The sequence below is a fragment of the Pelodiscus sinensis genome, chromosome 1 (genome assembly GCF_052426305.1).
Source record: "Pelodiscus sinensis isolate ZL-2025 chromosome 1, ASM5242630v1, whole genome shotgun sequence".
NCBI lineage: Eukaryota > Metazoa > Chordata > Testudines > Trionychidae > Pelodiscus > Pelodiscus sinensis.
Genome location: NC_143052.1, coordinates 218,773,376 through 218,792,120, shown reverse-complemented (window position 1 = coordinate 218,792,120; position 18,745 = coordinate 218,773,376). Strand labels below are relative to the sequence as shown.

The 18,745-nt window shown below is 42.7% G+C and overlaps 2 protein-coding genes across 4 annotated transcripts in view; both read left to right on the top strand.

The window, feature by feature from the left end:
- Positions 1–2,489: 2,489 nt before the first annotated feature.
- LOC102456470 (toll-like receptor 8) lies at positions 2,490–18,384 on the top strand. 3 transcript variants are annotated; one of them, XM_014573452.4, is made up of 2 exons: positions 2,490–2,628; positions 11,633–18,384. In XM_014573452.4, the coding sequence occupies exon 2, from the start codon at positions 11,639–11,641 to the stop codon at positions 14,714–14,716; it is 3,078 nt and encodes a 1,025-aa protein (XP_014428938.3). In that variant the 5' UTR covers positions 2,490–2,628; positions 11,633–11,638; the 3' UTR covers positions 14,717–18,384. The 3 variants fall into 3 exon arrangements, with proteins under 3 accessions (XP_014428938.3, XP_075770970.2, XP_075770962.2); XM_075914855.2 differs by having other exon boundaries at positions 2,569–2,704; XM_075914847.2 differs by having other exon boundaries at positions 2,570–2,708.
- The window catches only part of TLR8 (toll like receptor 8), a 30,648-nt gene continuing 14,393 nt past the window's right edge, over positions 2,491–18,745 (top strand). Inside the window, exon 1 of the mRNA XM_075914807.2 lies at positions 2,491–2,628. The gene's annotated coding sequence lies outside the window, so the exon portion shown is untranslated. The remainder of the gene's footprint in view (positions 2,629–18,745) is intronic.

Here is an 18,745-nt window from a genome sequence, read left to right as displayed (position 1 = left end):
CTCTTGCTGGAGCTGGGCACCAGGGAACACCCGCTTACTTTCACCTTTTTCTGCGACTTACCTGTTCAGACCTACATAGAAAGGGTATGTCTACACAGCAAAGTTATTTGGAAATAACAGCCCTTATTTTGAAATAACTTTCCTAGCGTCTACACAGCCAAACCACTATTTCGAAATAAATTTGAAATAGCGGAGCGCTTATTTCAAATTTGTTAAACCTCATTCTACGAGGAATAACGCCAAATTCGAAATAGCTATTTCAAAATAAGTGCTATGTAGACACTTATTTCAAAATAGGGGGCCTCCAGCCTTCCCAGGGAGCCCTAGTGGCCACTCCAGCCTCAGCTAAGAGCACTTCATTCCCTCCCCCATCCTCGGAGTCCTTAAAGGGGTAGACTCTAGCCACAGTGCCTGTGCCAGCTCCAAGCCTGACAGCCCAGAGCCAGCAATCGCTGCCCCTGACCCAGTGGCCCCAAAACATGAGCCTGCAAGCCACTGTCAGCCAGCCCTCCACCGCTCCCCAGGAGCAGTCTGCCAGCTCCCAGGAGCCTGCCAGGACCTGGAGAAGGCGGGTGCCTTCCTGGTCCAGGGTGGAGATCATAGACCTTATTCAGGTTTGGGGGGGATGCCCCCAACATCCATGATCTCCGCACTAGATGGAGGAACGCGGCCGTCTATGGCAGGATAGCTACCAGCCTGGCCACCAAAGGCCACATGTGAACCCAGAAGCAGGTTCGCATGCAAATCAAGTTGGTTTGGTGAGACCCCCACCTGTGAGCCCTGAGCTTCCCCTCCCCTTCTTCCCCTTGCTTCCCCCTTCCAGCTCCCTCCTCCCAAGTTTCCCCCTCCCCTCTCCCATCCTCTCTTCTCCCCTCTCCCACCTGCTTTCCTCAGTCTCACCAGAGTTTCATTCCCTTCCCCCCCCCCCCAGTTTTGTTAACTAAAGAGAGTTTGTGTTCATGAAAATACGTGTATTTTATTTGACATCAGGAAGGGGGTTTAGAGACAGGTGAGTGGAAGGACGTGAGGGAGGAATGAGACACAAGCTTCCAGTGGAGCAGACCAGGGAGGCTCTTAGTGCTCCTCAGGGTGGAAACTCTCCTGCAGGGCCTCCTGGATCCTGACAGCCCCCCGATGGCAGTGTGCAGAAAGTGCAGCCAGGCTCGCAGCAACGTGTCCAAGAGACGCACCAGAGTGCCCAGGAGCCGCTCTGGCTCCATGTTGCAGAGTGATGTGGTGTCCTGAGTGAGGGCAACCAGAGCATGCAGAGACAAAATGCTTTGCCGTCCCCCAGTGAGATAGACAAGCAAGTAGGGAAACCTGAGAACTGGCTGCCCAGGGGATCCCTTTAAGCACAAACCTCAGATAGCCTCAGGCAGAAGCCCCACACAGTAAGTCCTGACCTGGTGCCCTGCCGGAACTGGTTCCGACCAGCCTTAAATGCGATTCAGAGTCCACAGAGTATAGATGCACTATTTCAAAATAGCAAAATGCTATTTCGAAATGCATTTTGTGTATAGACGCGTTATTTCAAAATAAGATATTTCGAAATAACACTGTAGTATAGACATACCCAAAGTGCCAATATGTTTTTTCAAACTTTATGTCTAAAATTAGATTTCCTTCAGTCTTTTTTTGCCTTTTCAGTTTTTATAAGTTTTAAGGAATATCTTGGTTTTCCTGTAATTGTAAACACTAATAGCTAATGAGTTTATTGAAATAAAAGGACTGACATAGGGCTGGAAGGGGCTTAATTTGAGCATCTGCACCTAAACTAGTATAGTTAAGGTGTATTTGGGTGAGATAATTCAGGTGTCATTCCACTGAAGACAAGGGTGTCATGTTGGTATAAAAATGGTTTAAATAAGGGTACGTCTATGCTTGCTCCCTAGTTTGAGCTAGGGATGCAAATGAAGCCGACCAAAATTGCTAATGAAAGGGGAATTTAAATATCCCGCACTTCATTAGCAAAATCTTGCCTGCACGTTATTGCGCTCAACAGCTGATTCGAACCAGGAAGTGAGCTCCGGGACGCATTAGTTCGAATCAAACCCCTTGGTTCGAAGTAACGTTACCCCTCAATTTGACATGCTCTACAATAAATTAATTTCTACAGAAATGTAAATGTAGTTCCTTACAAAGTTATCTTTTTCTTCCTCTTTTTACTCAAGACTGCACTAACATTGTTCATACTTTTGATATAGAGAATGCCATTAACACTTCAGTTTTGACTTTTACTTTCCAATTCTCATTGCCTCTAATATTAAACTGTAAAATACCTTGTTCCTATTTCGTAGTTCTTGATTCCATTAAAAACATGAGACTTCCCTTTTCTCTCTCCTTCACTTCCCAATTCTGGAGGCTTCGTATTCTTGCTCTTCATGCAAACTTGTAAGAAGTGGGTCTCTGTGAACTCTGAAACTGTTCTGTTATTTATAGAAAAAAAGGCAGTATGCACTCTCTGCTCAATTAATCTGTACTTCCAACCTTGGATGGAGATGGAGAATTTTACATTTAATTTCTTGGAAGCAGTGAGTTTTGATATTCTGCAGGAAGGGCTTTTTTGAAGGCAGACTCGATGTTATCTTCAACGATGTGAAGTCACACTTCTGCAATTGATTTCCTTGAGTATGTATGCTTTTTTACTGCAAGAACATATTATTATCAATGTATCTCTTCCCATTAGTGAGAATTCTTCGTATCTGTAAGTAAGTAGTACAGTTAAAAGACTATTTTATTTGAACAAGTTGAGTACTTTCCATTTTTGTCATGTGTGTGTGTGTGTGTGTGTGTGTGTGTGTATGTGTGTGTGTGTTAGTAACTAGCTTATTTTTAAGGTTTTTAGAAAAAACTACTGTATGCATTATATTGAACTTAACATGTGGTTCTAATTTTTATCAATGCTAATCATTTTTGCAGCTTTATAATCTTTCATTCTTTATTGAACGGACATTGTCAAGGCTGCCAGCTCCAACATTTGATTTTCTATTCCATCATGCTACAATTTCCATCCATTTTTCTTTAAGCTGCAACACAAAGAGAGGGCAGAAATGTTGCTGATTGTAGGTGACTGGAACAGAGCACACAAGGAAAGCTAAGGAACAGTGCTCTAATCTAATTCAGAGCTCACTGAGGTCAGTGGGAAACTCTCTAATGACCTCAATAGATTTTGAATCAGACGTTAAGAGCTAGCTTTATAAAGTAGACAGACACCTAATGGGTTCTTCAAAAGCACTCAGACTCTGAACTGGAAGATGGTCACCTTGATGCTTTTGAACATTGCAGAAGGTAATCTGTATCTTTAGGTGCCTACATACTGTTAACAATCAGATCTTAACTCTTTTGCCTCAGAGTCCCTGATTGGTGGTTGCTGAATTGCTTAAACAAGGAGTTAGGTGAAATATTACTTCAATTTTAACTCTTGCAGGTAGATTGGGAAAACATTACTGGGCAAATATTTTGTGATTCAGTTATTGTTTACAACTCCTTAGTTAAAATGAGTGTTCAATTTAATAGGTGCTTTAAAATTTTATCCTATGAAATTCTCAATAAAACAGCAACACAGAAATGATTGAAAGTAAACTTTCAGAACTATTTGTATTTATGGTGAGGATTTGATGAAAACTGTTTGGATACAGAAAAACTAAGAGCTCCAAAATGACCCCCCTGTTCTTTTAAGTTTTTCATCTAATTGATTCACCTTTTGTTTTCTGAATACTCTTTGCAAGACAACAAAAGCACTCAGGGATCTGTTTTATTTTACTCTGGCTTCTGATTTAGTGATTAATACAATAGCAGTTGAACATAAGGGGGTTTCTTCGGTGTCATGATTTGTAATTTCCTACAAAACAGAAAAGAAATGTGCTAATCTGCTCTTGCTGTGACTAAATTAGCAATGCCAGAAACTGATACACACGCACATATGCACTTCCTCCCCACCCCTGCACAAATATTCTTTTAGTCTACATCAGGGTGGCCAACCTGAGCCTGAGGAAGAACCAGAATTTACCAATATACATTTCCAAAGAGCCACAGTAATACATCAGGAGCCTCCCATCAGCTCCCCTCTCCCTACCCCCAGCACCTCCCACCTGCTGTCAGCCCTACTGATCAGTGCTTGCCCTTCTTTCCTAGCACCTCCTGCCCACTGCATTCAACTGTTTTGTGGCATGCAGGAGGCTCTGAGGACAAGGGAAGAAACGAGTCTGTGGGAAGGGGTCACGTGGGGATAGGACCTCAGGCAGAGCTGAAGGTTGAGCTGTGAACACCTCCCAGTACACTAGAAAGTTGGTGCCTGTAATTCCAGGCCCAGAGTTGGCACCTATGCAAGGAGCTGCATCTTAAGCCACATACAGGCCACCCCTAGTCTAGATGAGCACTCCTTGAATTACGAAAGAGACAACGAGTCCAATCTCTTCTCTATTTATTGTAGTTTATATTCCCATGCAGCTCACCAACCTTATTACTGATCAATGCTCCAAGGCAATCTGGTCTGAGTTGTCTTCTGATTTTACAAATATATAAAAGGGAGGAAACGCACAGTCTTCACATAGTGGTAGCTACAGTTGCATCAGGACACTTCTGACCAACTGAAAATATGAAAAGTTAGGGGGAAAATCTCCTACCTTCCTTGGCACTTTTGTGTTGCCCATGGCACTGTTGATAAGACACTACCCCTCTCCATAGCTTTTCACCTCTATCTCCAGCGGCCAGATACCAAAAAGCAAAGCATACACCAGCTTACCAAACTCACTCTCAAAATGTTAACAGTAACCTCAGTGTTGTTATAGCAGAATAATTTCCTAAATGTGTGAATGTTTGAGTTGATTTGTTGACACAGGGGCATCCAAGCACCATGAAGAGTTTGTACTAGAGAGCTACTTTGGTGAAGCTGAGCTGCATACTGCTTTTGGGTCTATATTGGAGATGAATGTGAAGTCTGTATTACTAGAGATATAATTTGGGAGTGTTGGGCAACAATACTCAAATAAAAATGCTCAGTGGTACCACTGGCTAATACAGTAGCTTTAGTTTGTGGGCCCGATTTTACTCTCATTGAGCTGATAGAATGACTCTGCTTAACCTCACTGGATGTGAGACCTATGTTTCCAAGGAACATGAGTTCTCTGAGCCTTATCTAGTTCCTATTTCTGAACCAGACATAGCCACAATATAATTCAATCTACTTTGACAGTCTTTGCTCCAGAGAGGTCAGAGCAGCATAGCAGAAGTTTGGGTGAACAGTGGCTGAGCTAAATGGAAAAATGTCTCCAGTATCTGCATTATACATGGCCCAAGCCAGAGCTATTAATGCATTGATCCCCTAAATTCACTCACAACTTTAATAAATACCCAGTTAGCATGGAAAACATTTGCAAAGGCCAAGGCAATTGTACGTATTCAGATTCATAGTCTACATATGCACCGTGGACTAGGCCCTACATTCACTGAAATAACTGGGGACAAGGTCTTCAAGTTAGGCCCTAACTTCCATGGGACTAAATACCTTCGAGGTTCTGGGCCTAGGAATATTTGCAATGATGACAAAAGGCTTTGGAACCGTCTGGATCGCCCCAGTGTGTGGTGCAGAACCAGTATAGCTAGCTTCTATGGAACAACCTTGCAGCTACCCATAGAAGGACAGGACAGGACATTCTTGGAGAAAGATATAAGGCCACAGCACTGTTGTAGCAGTCTTTGGCTGGCCTATTATTCCTCGAGGTCAGAGCTGGCTGGGTGTGGTTTAGAACAATGGTTGGGCTCAGGATGCATTTTTAAACCTTGATGGCCTGTCACAACCCAGTAAATAATTTTAGTGCAATCAGACTTTCAAAATAGTTCTTACCCACACTGTATTTATACATATTATCTGCTATATATTTTAGAGTGTTTGTCTATCTGTCTGTTCAAGAACTCCTCTGAAACAGTAAGAGCTAGGACCACCAAATTCAGTATACCGCTTCCTCTTATCGTAACTTAGGCTAGACTGAACCCTTTTTTCAGAAGAAGCTTTTTTCAGAAGAGATCTTCTGGAAAAAGTCTTCCGAAATTGAACATCCACACTGCAAAAGTGCATCGAAAAAGCAATTTGCTTTTTTGAAAGAGAGTGTCTAGACTGCATGGATGTTCTCTCGCATGTAAACTGTGATTGCTATGGACAGAATGGCCACCAGGGCACTTGTGCTTTTTCCTCTTCCCTATTCTTCCAAAAGAACTCCCTCTTCCCCATCTACACACACCTTTTTGCGAAAGAGCTCTTTCAGAAAAAGGCTTCTTCCTCGTAGAATGAGGATTACCAATGCTGAAAAAACCTCTCCATTCTTTCAATTTTCTTGCAGAAGAATGTAATTGCAGTGTGGACATTCCTTAAGTTTTGTCAGAAAAATGTCCGTTTTTCCAACAAAACTCTGTAGTGTAGACATACCCTTAAAGCAACGACATGCATCTTAAAGTTTGGTTGTGCCAGGAAAATGGGATGTGTCCTGAATGGGATGGCTTCTCATAAAACCATAAGAAAAGAGACAAAATCACCAGGCAGATGAAAGGTGCTGGGTGGTGGTGTGCTGTCCAGGACTTGAACCTCACACCCGCTAGGTGCCTTTTAGGGAGGGAAGGGGGAACTGGAGTTCCTGACCCACCAATTCATACAGAAACTTTGCTGACTCTTCCCCTTTGTCAGTGAGCAAGTGGAAAGACTAACCTGGACCTGCTCCTACCAGGGAATATGCACCCCTCTCTTGGTTGTTCTCACTGGAGCTGCAGAGGCCACGGAGAGGCACTTCTTTCCTCAAGCTGCTGTGGTGAGAGAGTGCTGGTGTAGGCCTCTTTCCATGGGGAGCCCTGCTTACTGAGCCCTCATCTCTAGCCCCACCCCAGGATGATTTAAAAGAAGCGTGTACATTTTCTTTTGTTTTCTAAGAAACTACAATGAATTAAATTAAGTACCCAAGGAAAGCCGGATAAATCTTCTAGTGCAGTGGACACCAACCAGTAGATCAGGATCTACTGGTAGATCTTGGAGCCTCTGACAGGTGATCCTGACAGGTTTGCAGGGGAAGCCATCAAGTGCTGGCACTTCAGTTGCTCCTCCACCCACTATCATGCTGCCCCTGCCCTCTGCCTTAGAGCTGCCTCCCCTGGGAGCCTCCTGCTTGCTGTGCAGAGTGTGGGAGGGAGAAACGGGGTGCTGATGTCAGGGTGTCCATCCTCCCCCCATTCCTGTAGCCCATCTCCACTCAGGGAGAGGAGAATGGAGGCAGCTTGGCAATGCAAATCTCTGTCACTCTCACACACTATGGCTGCGTCTAGACTGGCATGATTTTGCGGAAATACTTTTAATGGAAAAGTTTTTCCGTTAAAAGTATTTCTGCAAAATAGCATCTAGATTGGCACGGATGCTTTTGCGCAAAATGTGCTTTTGCGCAAAAGCATCCGTGCCCAGTATAGACGCGCTTTTGCGCAAGAAAGCTCCGATGGCCATTTTAGCCATCGGGCTTCCTTGCACAAAAAATTAAGGTGCCTGTCTACACTGGCCCTCTTGAGCAAGTATTCTTGCACAAGAGGGCTTATCCCTGAGCGGGAGCATCAAAGTATTTGTGCAAGAAGCACTGAATTCTTACATTAGAACATCAGTGCTCTTGCACAAATTCAAGCCACCAATGTAGACAGCTGGCAAGTTTTTGTGCAAAAGCAGCTGCTTTTGCGCAAAATCTTGCCACTCTAGACGCACCCAGTGTGTGTGTGTTTGTGAGAATGACAGAGACACTGTCCTTCACTCTCATCTCTTGACCCAACACATATGTGTTGTTGTTACCTCTTTTACTGCTTGCAAAGTGAGTTATTTTTGGTTTTTGACAGGTTTGTGCATTTTAGAATTTTCATTTCTCTCTTATGCTTAAATTTAATTCTTTGAGTAGCGAGTTCTAAAATGCTTTACCTGTCGTAGCTGGAGTCATTATTCCAACAGTAATTACTGCTCTTGGAAGTGGCTGGCATGTCCCTGCATCCCGTGAGAAAGGCAGAGCAGGGAGTCTCTACATGCTGTCCTTGTCTGCAGACACCCTTCTGCAGCTCCCACTGATCAATAACAGGAAACCAGTTATTGGCCAGTAGAAGCTGTGTGTTCAGTGCCTGTAGGTGAAGGGCAGCACATGGCTCCACAGAACCACTGCTGTACATGCCAGCTGCTTTCAGGAGTGGTACAGGGCCAGGGCAGGAGTAAGCCTGCTTTAACCCCACTGCTTCACCTCCCGGAAGCTGTCTCAGTTAAACAGTGCCCAGCCAGAGCCTGCTTCCTGAACCCCTGTCCCAGCCCTGAATCTACTCCTGCACCAAACCTTCTGCCCCAGACATGAATCCACCTGCACCCAAACTCCTTTGTAGGGTTTGCACCCTGAACCCCCGGCTGGACCCTAATCCCCCACCCTGGGCTAAGCCCAGAGCCCTCCCACACTCTGAACCCTTTGGCCCAAGACCAGAGCCTGCATCTCTACCCCAGCCTAGGGAAAGTGAGTGAGGTTTGGGGAAAGAGGAGGGGTGGAATGAGTTGGGTGAGGCCTCAGAGAAGGGGTGGAGAGGGGACAGTGCCTCAAAGAAGGGGCAAGAAGAAAGTGGGACAATGGTATCTGGGTTTGAGGTGGTTCTTAAATTGCACTTAAATCGAAAAAGTGATCTTGTGGTTAAAAAGGTTGGAGACTACTGCTCTAGTATACCATGCCCATCTGTGTAACAAGTTCTAAATAAGGGTCACCAAGCATACCGCAGTGGTGGCTCCAGACCTGTGGGGTTGTCTGGACTCAGCTCCCTGCTCTAGGCATTGTGGCCTGCAGGGTTGCCATGCTGCTAAGGTTTGGCCCAGGCAGCACCCTGTGATCATGATGGAAGGGTGTCCAGGTCAGACCAGAGCAGCACTGCGGCCCTGTGACTCAGGTCACAACACTCAGAGTGGGAAGCCAAACCCAGCCATCCCCACAGGACCACAGCCATGAAGACCCGCTTCTCAACACCACGCCAGGACCTCCAAACAAAATCTTTGGCGCAGTCCAATGACCCAATGTTGGGTAGAGACTCATGGGTTGGGAAATCGTGGTTTAGAGCAGCGCTGCTATAGATTACATTGAAGGCAAATTGGTCCCTAGCAGTGTTCCCGCTAAGCTGTGCAGCAGCACAGCTTTACAGGGAATTAATCAGCCCCGCCCAGTCAGAGGCTCAAGGCTTGGTGCACAGAGCTGACTGACTGGGGGCGGGAGGGCTGATTAATCACTGTGAGGATGTACTGCTGCACATCTCAGAAGGAACACTGGTCCCTAGCCGCTTCCGGTATTGGGGAGTTGCAGATATACCTACCACCCCCAGTTTGTAGTCTCTGGATATCAGGTGTAGCAGGGGACTGTGGTAATTTAATTTCCAAATATTGTAATGTGTATAATAGCCGTTGGTTCAGCTTCCGATGTAAATCTATCACTGCTTCTGAAGTATGAAACAATACCTGAGATGCTTTCCTATTAACATATAGGGTTCTTGATATGGACAATGTTTATCACTACACACCAAAATCATCCAAAATAACATTCATCTCCCTCTGGACAGTTTTTAACTATGTATGGCAAAAGTTTATAAAATAAACATCTTGAATCCATGATGTACAGATCATGATATTTATGAAATACTGGGCCATGTTTTAATTATGCTATTAAAGTATATTTGTGCACTAATTAACATATGGTGAAATGGATCATACATGCTCCACTAGCTGCCACAATTGTTGTTAATGAGTCATTCCTCTAAAAACATAAAAACGGCCATACTGGGTCAGACCAAAGATCCATCTAGCCCAGTATCCTGTCTCCCAACAATTGCCAATTCCATGTGCTTCTGAGGGAATGACTAGAACAGGTAACCATCAAGTGATCCATCCTCCATTCCCATATTTTGCCAAACAGAGACTAAGGACACTGTCCTGCTCAACAGCCATTGATGCACTTATGTCGTTCTTTTTTAAACCCTGCTGTAGTCTTGGCCTTTACAACACCCTATTGTAAGGGGTTCAACAAGTTGACTGTGCGCTGTCTGAAGAAAGACTTCCTTTTGTTTGTTTTAAACATGCTGCCTATTAATTTCATTTGAAGACATTCTAGTTCTTGTGTTACAAGAAAGAGTAAATAACACTTCTATATTTACTTTCTCCATAGTACTCATGAATTTATAGACCTCTATCATGTTTCTTTAGTTGTTTCTTTTATAAGATGGAAAGTCCCACTCATTAATCTGTCCTCATTTGGATGCATCCCATACTCCTAGTAATTTTGTTGTCATTTTTGGAACCTTCTCCAGGTCCAATATAACTTTTTTGAAGGTAGGGTGACCATGGAATTGTGTAGAGGCAACATATTTTCTGTCTTATTATCTGTCCTTTTTTGATGATTCCCGACATTCTGTTTGCTTTTTTTGACTGCTGCTGCACTTTGAGTGGATGTTTTCAGAGAACTATCCACAATGTCTCCGCAATCTCTTTCTTGCATACTAACAGCTAATTTAGACCCCATCATTATATATGTATAATTATTTTTTCCATTGTGCATTATTTTGCATTTATCAACATTGAATTTCATATGCCATTTTGTTGCTCAGTCACCAGTTTGGGAGGTCCTTTTGTAATTCTTCCCAGTCAGCTTTGGATTTAACTATCTTGAACAGTTTTCTATTATCTGCAAATTTTGTCACTTCACTATTTACTTCTTATCCCATGAAAGCTTATTTTGCTTAAGAGCCTTTGGTGAAGGACTTTGTCAAAGGCTTTCTGGAAATCTAAGTACATTGCATCCACTGGATTACCTTTGTCCATGTGCTTATTGACACTCTCAAAGAATTCTGGTAGATTGGTGAGGCGTTAATTCCCTTTAAAGAAACCATGTTGTTCCCCAACAAATCATGTTCATCTATGTGTCTGGCCATTCTGTTCTTTACTGTAATTTCAACTGGTTTGCCTGGTATTGAAGTTAGACTTACCAGCATGTAATTGCCAGGATGGCCTTTGGAGCTTTTTTTTAAAATTGGTATCACATTAGCTATCTTCCAATCATTTGGTAGAGAAGCTGATTTAAACTATAGGTTATATTTTTTATACCATAGTTAGTGGTTCTACAATTTCACATTTGAGTTCCTTCAGCACTCTTCGGTGAATACTACCCGGTTCTGCTGGTTTATTACTGTTTAATTTATCAGTTTATTCCAAGAATACCTCAGTTTAGGACAATTCCCCAGATTTGTCATCTAAAAGAATGGTTCCAGTTTGGGAATCTCCCTCACATTCTCAGCTGTGAATACTGTTGCAAAGAATTCATTTAGATTTTGCACAATGGTTTTATTGTCCATCAGTGTTCCTTTATTATCTTTATCATAGAGAGGCCCTACTGCTTGTTCAGTAGGCTTTCTGCTTTTGATATACATAAAAATAGCTAGCATTTTTTTAATCTTTAGCCAGCTGTTCTTCAAATCCTTATTTTGGGCTTCCTAATTATATATTTATACTTCATTTGCAAGAGTTTATACTTCCTATTTTCTTGTATAAGATTTAGCTTCCACTTTTTGAAGGATTCCTTTTTTGCCTCTTACTGTTTTTTTTCTTTTTTAGGAAGAAATGGCTGCCATCTCATACAAACTGCTTTGCTTACTCTTCATGATCCATGTGGAGTCTGGAATCTTCTATTATCCCTGGGTTTCTAAGAAAGTACCTTGCACAGTGAATGTAGAAAACAATGGTTCCTCCATAATCTTTGACTGCAGGCATCAAAATTTAAAGGCAGTGCCACTAGAAATAAATGACAATGCTACCTGTTTGATACTTTCACATAACCATATTAAAAATGTGTCTAATGTGATCTTTCAAAAATTCAGAAATCTTAGACAGTTATACCTTAACGATAATACAATAAATCAGTCATCAGCACAGCCTCTTGGCTTGTTTTCATACTTAACCAAATTAGAGAAATTAGGTCTCAGTAACAATCATCTGCAGGAAGTACCTAAAGGTCTTCCATCTAGTATAACTTCTTTAGAGCTGAATGCCAACATGATAGTTTCTATTAAGAACACCACCTTCTCAAAACTCAAAAATCTGAAGGAACTGTTTATGGATCGGAACTGTTATTATAGCAATCCTTGTGGAAAAGCTTTTGAAATAGAGGATAAGGCTTTTGTAGGCCTCGCCAGTTTGACTGTGCTGTCACTTTCCTACAACAACCTGACCCGAGTGCCCCTCCATTTACCCTCATCACTTCGGGAACTTTATCTTGGCTTTAACAAGATAACAAGAATCTACCAGGGTGATTTTAATGGACTGGCTAATTTGCACCTTCTTGACTTAAGCAGGAATTGTCCAAGATGTTATAATGCCCCTTTTCCATGTGAACCCTGCACTATAAACTCTTCCATTCAAATACACCACTTTGCTTTCCAAAATCTTAAGAAATTAAAGACTTTGGTTCTCACCAGCACCTCACTTACTAATGTACCAGCCATCTGGTTCCAGAACAAGCCGCAGATAATGGTGCTGCATTTGGCATTTAACTATTTACAAAAGGAAATAGCGTCTGGCGAATTCTTACAGAATTTGACATCTTTAGAGGAGCTTGACTTATCTTTCAATTTTGAGCAAAAAATATACTTAAAATATCTAAACCTCTCAAAACATTTTTCTTCTCTAGTCTCTTTAAAACGATTGTATTTTAAAGGTTATGTTTTCCAAGATCTGTGTGAACAGCACTTAAAACCGCTATTTGCTCTAAAAAATCTAAATATCCTTGATCTTGGGATCAATTTTATTAAACAAATGGATCTCACTGTATTCCAGAATTTTAATCAACTCACAGAAATCTACTTAACAGATAACAGACTGTCACCTTTTGTAGGGGACAATAATTGTCATTTAGAATGGGTTGGGAAAAAGGCATTCCCAACACACTGCCATCTAATGCTAGAACGAGATGACCAGCTGAACCCTTCAGTTATGCAAAATTACCAAAAAATAGACCATTTCTTGTATTATATTCTTAAACCCCAGTGTACTTCATATGGCAAAGCACTGGATATGAGCTCAAACAGCCTCGTCTTCATTAACCCAAATCAGTTTAAAAGTTTTAAGGATATAGCATGCTTGAATTTGTCTTCAAATGGTATTAGCCAGGCTTTCAATGGCACTGAATTCAACCTAACCAAACTCAAATATTTAGACCTATCTAATAATAAATTGGATTTGGCATATGGTTTTGCATTTAGTGAAATGAAACTTCTTGAAGTGTTAGACCTGAGTCATAACAAGCATTATTTTCGCCTGGCTGGAGTTACACTTAGACTGATGTTTATTGAAAACCTTCCTCAGCTAAAGGTTTTAAACTTAAGTTGGAATGCTATTTCCACACTGACAGACAGACAGCTAAGAAGCAATTCTCTTAAAGAATTAGTATTCAAAGGAAACCGCCTTGATATTTTATGGGGTGACAAGGATAGAAGGTACATACTATTTTTTAAGCATCTTAGTAACCTAAGATACCTTGATCTTTCCCACAATAGACTTTCAGAAATTCCTATTCGTGCATTCCGGAGCTTGCCACCAAACCTAACACAGCTATTCCTAAACAACAACAGACTGCAAAAGTTTATATTTGCAAACCTCATCAGACTCAAATATTTGGAGTTTCTTGACCTGAGTCAAAATAATTTCAGAACTGTTGATATTTCACTCCAACAGTCCCTCCAGACTCTGCTTTTGAGAGGTAGCAAGATTTCCGAAATTGCCGTGGACTTGTCAGATACAAATGGCAGCCTTCTGTTCCTTGATTTGAGCCATAACAAGCTAAGTTACATGAACCAGTCAACACTGCTTCATTTACAAGGTTTAAAATATTTAAAATTAAAAGGCAACCCTTTCGACTGTACTTGCCAAAATAGTGACTTCATAAAATGGGTACAAACAAGTAATATTTATATACCACAACTAGCAACAAAAGTGAACTGTGCAATCCCTGAAGACCAGAGAAAAAAGAGCATAGTCTTTATTGACCTGCATGCTTGTACTTCAGAGGAAGTTGCTGCAATATTATTTTATATTTCATTCTTTGTTGTTATTCACATTATGCTGATAGCTGTTACGAAACATTTATTTTACTGGGATGCCTGGTACATTTACTATATTTGTGCAGCAAAATTCAAAGGCTATAAGTCTCTAACCACAGACAAAGCTCTCTACAATGCTTACATAGCGTACGATACTCAGGATGCAGCAGTAACTGACTGGGTAATAAATGAGCTACGGTTTCATCTAGAGGAAAATGGCAACAAGCACGTTCTGCTTTGCTTGGAGGAAAGAGACTGGGAGCCGGGAAGGGCTGTCATTGACAACCTCGCACAGAGCATCCATCACAGCAGGAAGACAGTATTTGTTCTAACTGAACGATATGTGAAAAATGGGAACTTCAAAACTGCTTTTTATATAGCTCTGCAGAGACTAATGGATGAGAATATGGATGTGATTGTCTTTATTCTACTGGAGCCGGTGTTACAGCATTCCCGGTACCTGAGGCTAAGGAGAAGGATCTGCAAGAGCTCTGTTCTTGACTGGCCTAAGAATCCACGTGCTGAAGGCCTGTTCTGGCAAAATCTAAAAAGTGTGGTACTAACTGGTAACAGCATGCGAGAGGATGGGGTGTACAGTATATAAAAAGGGGTTAGCACGTCGTTTTCCTGGCTGATTGAATGGGATTATTTTATGGGAAGCACTGCTCATCTCATGCAACTGTGACAGAGCTTTATGTCCTGAGCACTCTGCCATGTATATTTAAGCATGGTAGCTAATAATGCATAATATGACACTATCCAGTGAAATGAATAACCTCAGTGCTCACCAGAATTTTCTGCTTTCAATAATATTTACTGTTCACGTATAGGAAATTTATTCTTTAACATGGTGTGATCCTGGGCAACTAACTTTACCTCTGTGTACCTCTCTTTGCACTTCTGTGTGAAGGATTCATGCTCATGAAGTGCTACACGAGCCTCTGATCAAAGCCACTAGGAGCCTGATCTTGCCAACGGGAGTTTCCTCATAGCTTTTAATAGGCTCAAGATTGGGCCTTGTGTCCATTCAAAGTATTAGTATAACTGATAAAGTAATGTTGAGAATCATTTCAAATTATTCTTCTCTCTCTGTACTGGAAGCATGTGATTATTGTGAGGATTTAATCAGTTTTGTTCCTCTGATAGGGGGCCCTGTATTGCTTTAATTTCATAACTAGTTCTCAAAGTTCATAAAAACATAAGAATGGCCATACTGGGTCAGACCAAAGGTCCATCTAGCCCAGTATCCTGTCTGCCGACAGTGGCCAACGCCAGGTGCCCCAGAGGGAGTGAACAGAACAGATAATCATCACATGTTCCCTCTCCTGTCATCCATTTCCAGACAAACTGAGGCTAGGGACACCATTTCTACCCATCCTGGCTAATAGCCATTGATGGACCTAACCTCCATGAATCTATCTAGCTCTTTTTTTAACCCTGTTAGGGTATGTCTACACAGCAACGATATTTCAGGATACCAGACGTGCTATTTTGCCATCCCTGTAAACCTCATTCTATGAGGAGTAAGGGATGGCTCAAAATAGCACTTTATTTTGGAATGCGGTGCTGTGTAGACAGTGCCAAATGACAAAATAGCCTATTTTGAAATAGACAACTTACTTTACTTAAGAGTCTTTGATAAGGAACCTTGTCAAAAGCTTTCTGGAAATCTAAGTACACGATATTCACTGGATCCCCCTTGTCCACATGTTTGTTAACCCCTTCAAAGAACTCTAGCAGATCAGTAAGGCATGATTTCCCTTTACAGAAACCATGTTGACTTTCCCCCAACAGATTATGTTCATTTATGTGTCTGACAATTTTATTCTTTACTATAGTTGTAACTAATTTGCCCGGTACTGACATTAGGCTTATCGGTCTGTTATTGCCACGATCACCTCTAGAGCCCTTTTAAAATATTGGTGTCACATTAGCTATCTTCCAATTGTTAGATACGGAAGCTGATTTAAAGGAGAGGTTACAAACCACTGCTAATAGTGCTGCAATTTCATCTCTGGCTTTATCTTGGAGCTACTCCTTACATGAGACTCCCATGCTAGTCAGTGGGCCAAGTCGCAGCCAGTGTTCTTTGTAAGCTGAGCACTTGGGTGACCACCCATGAGAGATCCAAACATTTCCCAGCTGATCAGCAAAGCCCCACAGCTGGCAGCATGTGTTTCTACTGGGTTGCCACAACTGGCAGCATGTGTTTGTACCCATATGTCTGGGTGCACATAACAAAATTTATTCCACAGAGTGGGTAGAAAAATTAAAGGGAACACTGGTCCCAGCCCAAGTGAAGCTGGAGATTTGGCTCATCCTGGCCTGAATCCCCAAGAGACACAATGTTGGCACTGCCATTTCTGTGTCACCTAGAGTTTTTCCCTTTCACTGCTGCAGGTCCTGGCCAAAGTGCAGGTTGGATGCATCTGAGAGTTAGGGCAATGGGTGCCAAATGCTATTCAGTTTCAGATCCCTGCACTGTATTTATCATATTATCTTCTCTAGTTAACACAGGGCCCAGTCATGCTCCAGCTGAATAGAAAACTCCTTTTAAGTTCTACGAGACTGATCAATTTGGTGTTTTATACAATAAGGTGGCTCCAGCACAAGGTGAAACTATGGTTATGGAGGCAAGTATAGGATCACTGAGCAGCAGAGAAAGGGCTTATGCTGCCTCAACAGGTGCACAAGGAGCCTACAAAACTTCAGACTATTCTGAAGAACTCATGGTCAAGCTTTTGTTGCAACTATGCCAGTGGTTGTAAACGGAGGCATTGCTTTTTTCACGATCACCGCAGGGGAATGGAAGCGTTTTGTGGGCTGCCGTTGGTCTGGCTTGCAGCATTAGGTCTCAAGCCTCTTTCCACGACTCTTCATCAGTGACATATCAGTTGTGAACCCTGGAGACCTGGGAAGATGATGTGATGGGGCGGGGTAGAAAGCGTGTGGATCTGACATCTCAGTCAAAATTATCATGCCTGTTGATGTAGTGGCTGCATGTAAATGTTGGAATAGAATCAGAGAAAGGAGGATGGGGACAGAATTCAAAATGATCTGGACAAATTGGAGAAATGGTCTGAGATGAACAGGATGAAGTTTAATAAGGACAAATGCAAAGTGCTCCACTTAGAAAGGAAGAATCAGTTTCATACATACAGAATGGGAAGCGACAGCCTAGGAAGGAGTACGGCAGAAAGGGATCTAAGGGTTATAGTGGACCACAAGCTAAATATGAGTCAACAGTGTGACACACTTGCCAAAAAAGCAAATGTGATGGGCCTTAACAAAGATGCTAACTACCTTACCCATTACAAAGATAGCTTCCCCAATTATCACCCCTAATATCATTAGCTCATAGACACTAACCTCCCCTCCTCACCAACCCTCTGTTCTAAAATCTGATTTGTCAATTTTATACGTGTTCACTTTTTTTTTTATTGTATCCCTTTGGTATATATGGTCATGCCAATTTTCTTCCACAATTTGATCTGAGGAAGTGGGTCTGGCCCACAAAAGCTCATCACCTAATAAACCATCTAGTTAGTCTCTAAAGTGCTGCATAGTCCTGTCTTTTGTTTCAGCATGATTCTAGGAAGCATTAACAGGTGTGTTGTAAGCAAGACACGAGAAGTCATTCTTCTGCTCTACTCTGTGCTGATTAGGCCTCAGTTGGAGTATTGTGTCCAGTTCTGGGCACCATATTTCAAAAAAGATGTGGAGAAATTGCAGAAGGGCCAGAGAGCAACAAGAATGATTAAAGGTCTAGAGAACATGACCTATGAAGGAAGACTGAAAGAATTGGGCTTGTTTAGTTTGGAAAAGAAAAGAGTGAGAAGGGATATGATAGTGGTTTTCAGGTGTCTAAAAGGGTGTCACAAGGAGTAGGGAGGAAACTTGCTCTTCCTGGCCTCTGAGGATTGAACGAGAAGCAATGGGCTTAAACTGCAGCAAGGGAGGTTTAGTTTGGACATTAGGAAAAAGTTCCTAACTGTCAGGATGGTTAAACACTGGAATAAGTTGCCTACGGAGGTTGTGGAATCTCCATCTCTGGAGCTATTTAAGAGTAGGTTAGATAAATGTCTATCAGGGATGGTCTAGACAATACAGTAAAACTCCAGTGGTCTGGCATCTGATGGTCCGGTACTTCTGATGGTCCGGCACCATCAGGAACCCGGAAGTGCTCTGGGCAGCCGGACCATTGGAGCTGCTCTGCCCCCAGGTTCCCCGATTCAGCCGCTGCTAAAACTGACCAGCAGCTGAATCAGGAAGCCTAGGGCAGAGCAGCTGGGGCGCTGCCGGGTTGGTCCCATAGCGCTGCCCCTCGGGGCTGCGGGGCCCAACCCGGCAGCGCCCCAGCTGTCCCCCATTCAGCCGCTGATGAAACTGACCAGTGGCTGACTCCAGGAAGCCCGAGGCAGAGCTGCTCTGCCCCGGGCTTCCTGGAATCAGCCCCTGATCAGTTTCAGCAGTGGCTGACTTGGGGACACCTAGGTCAGAGCAGCTGGGGTGCTGCCGGGTTGGTTTTGCAGTGCCAAGGGTTGGTGCTACCAGACCAACCCGGCAGCGCCCCAGCTGCTCTGCCCCAGGCATCTGGATTCAGCCGCTGTTGAAACTGACCAGTGGCTGACTC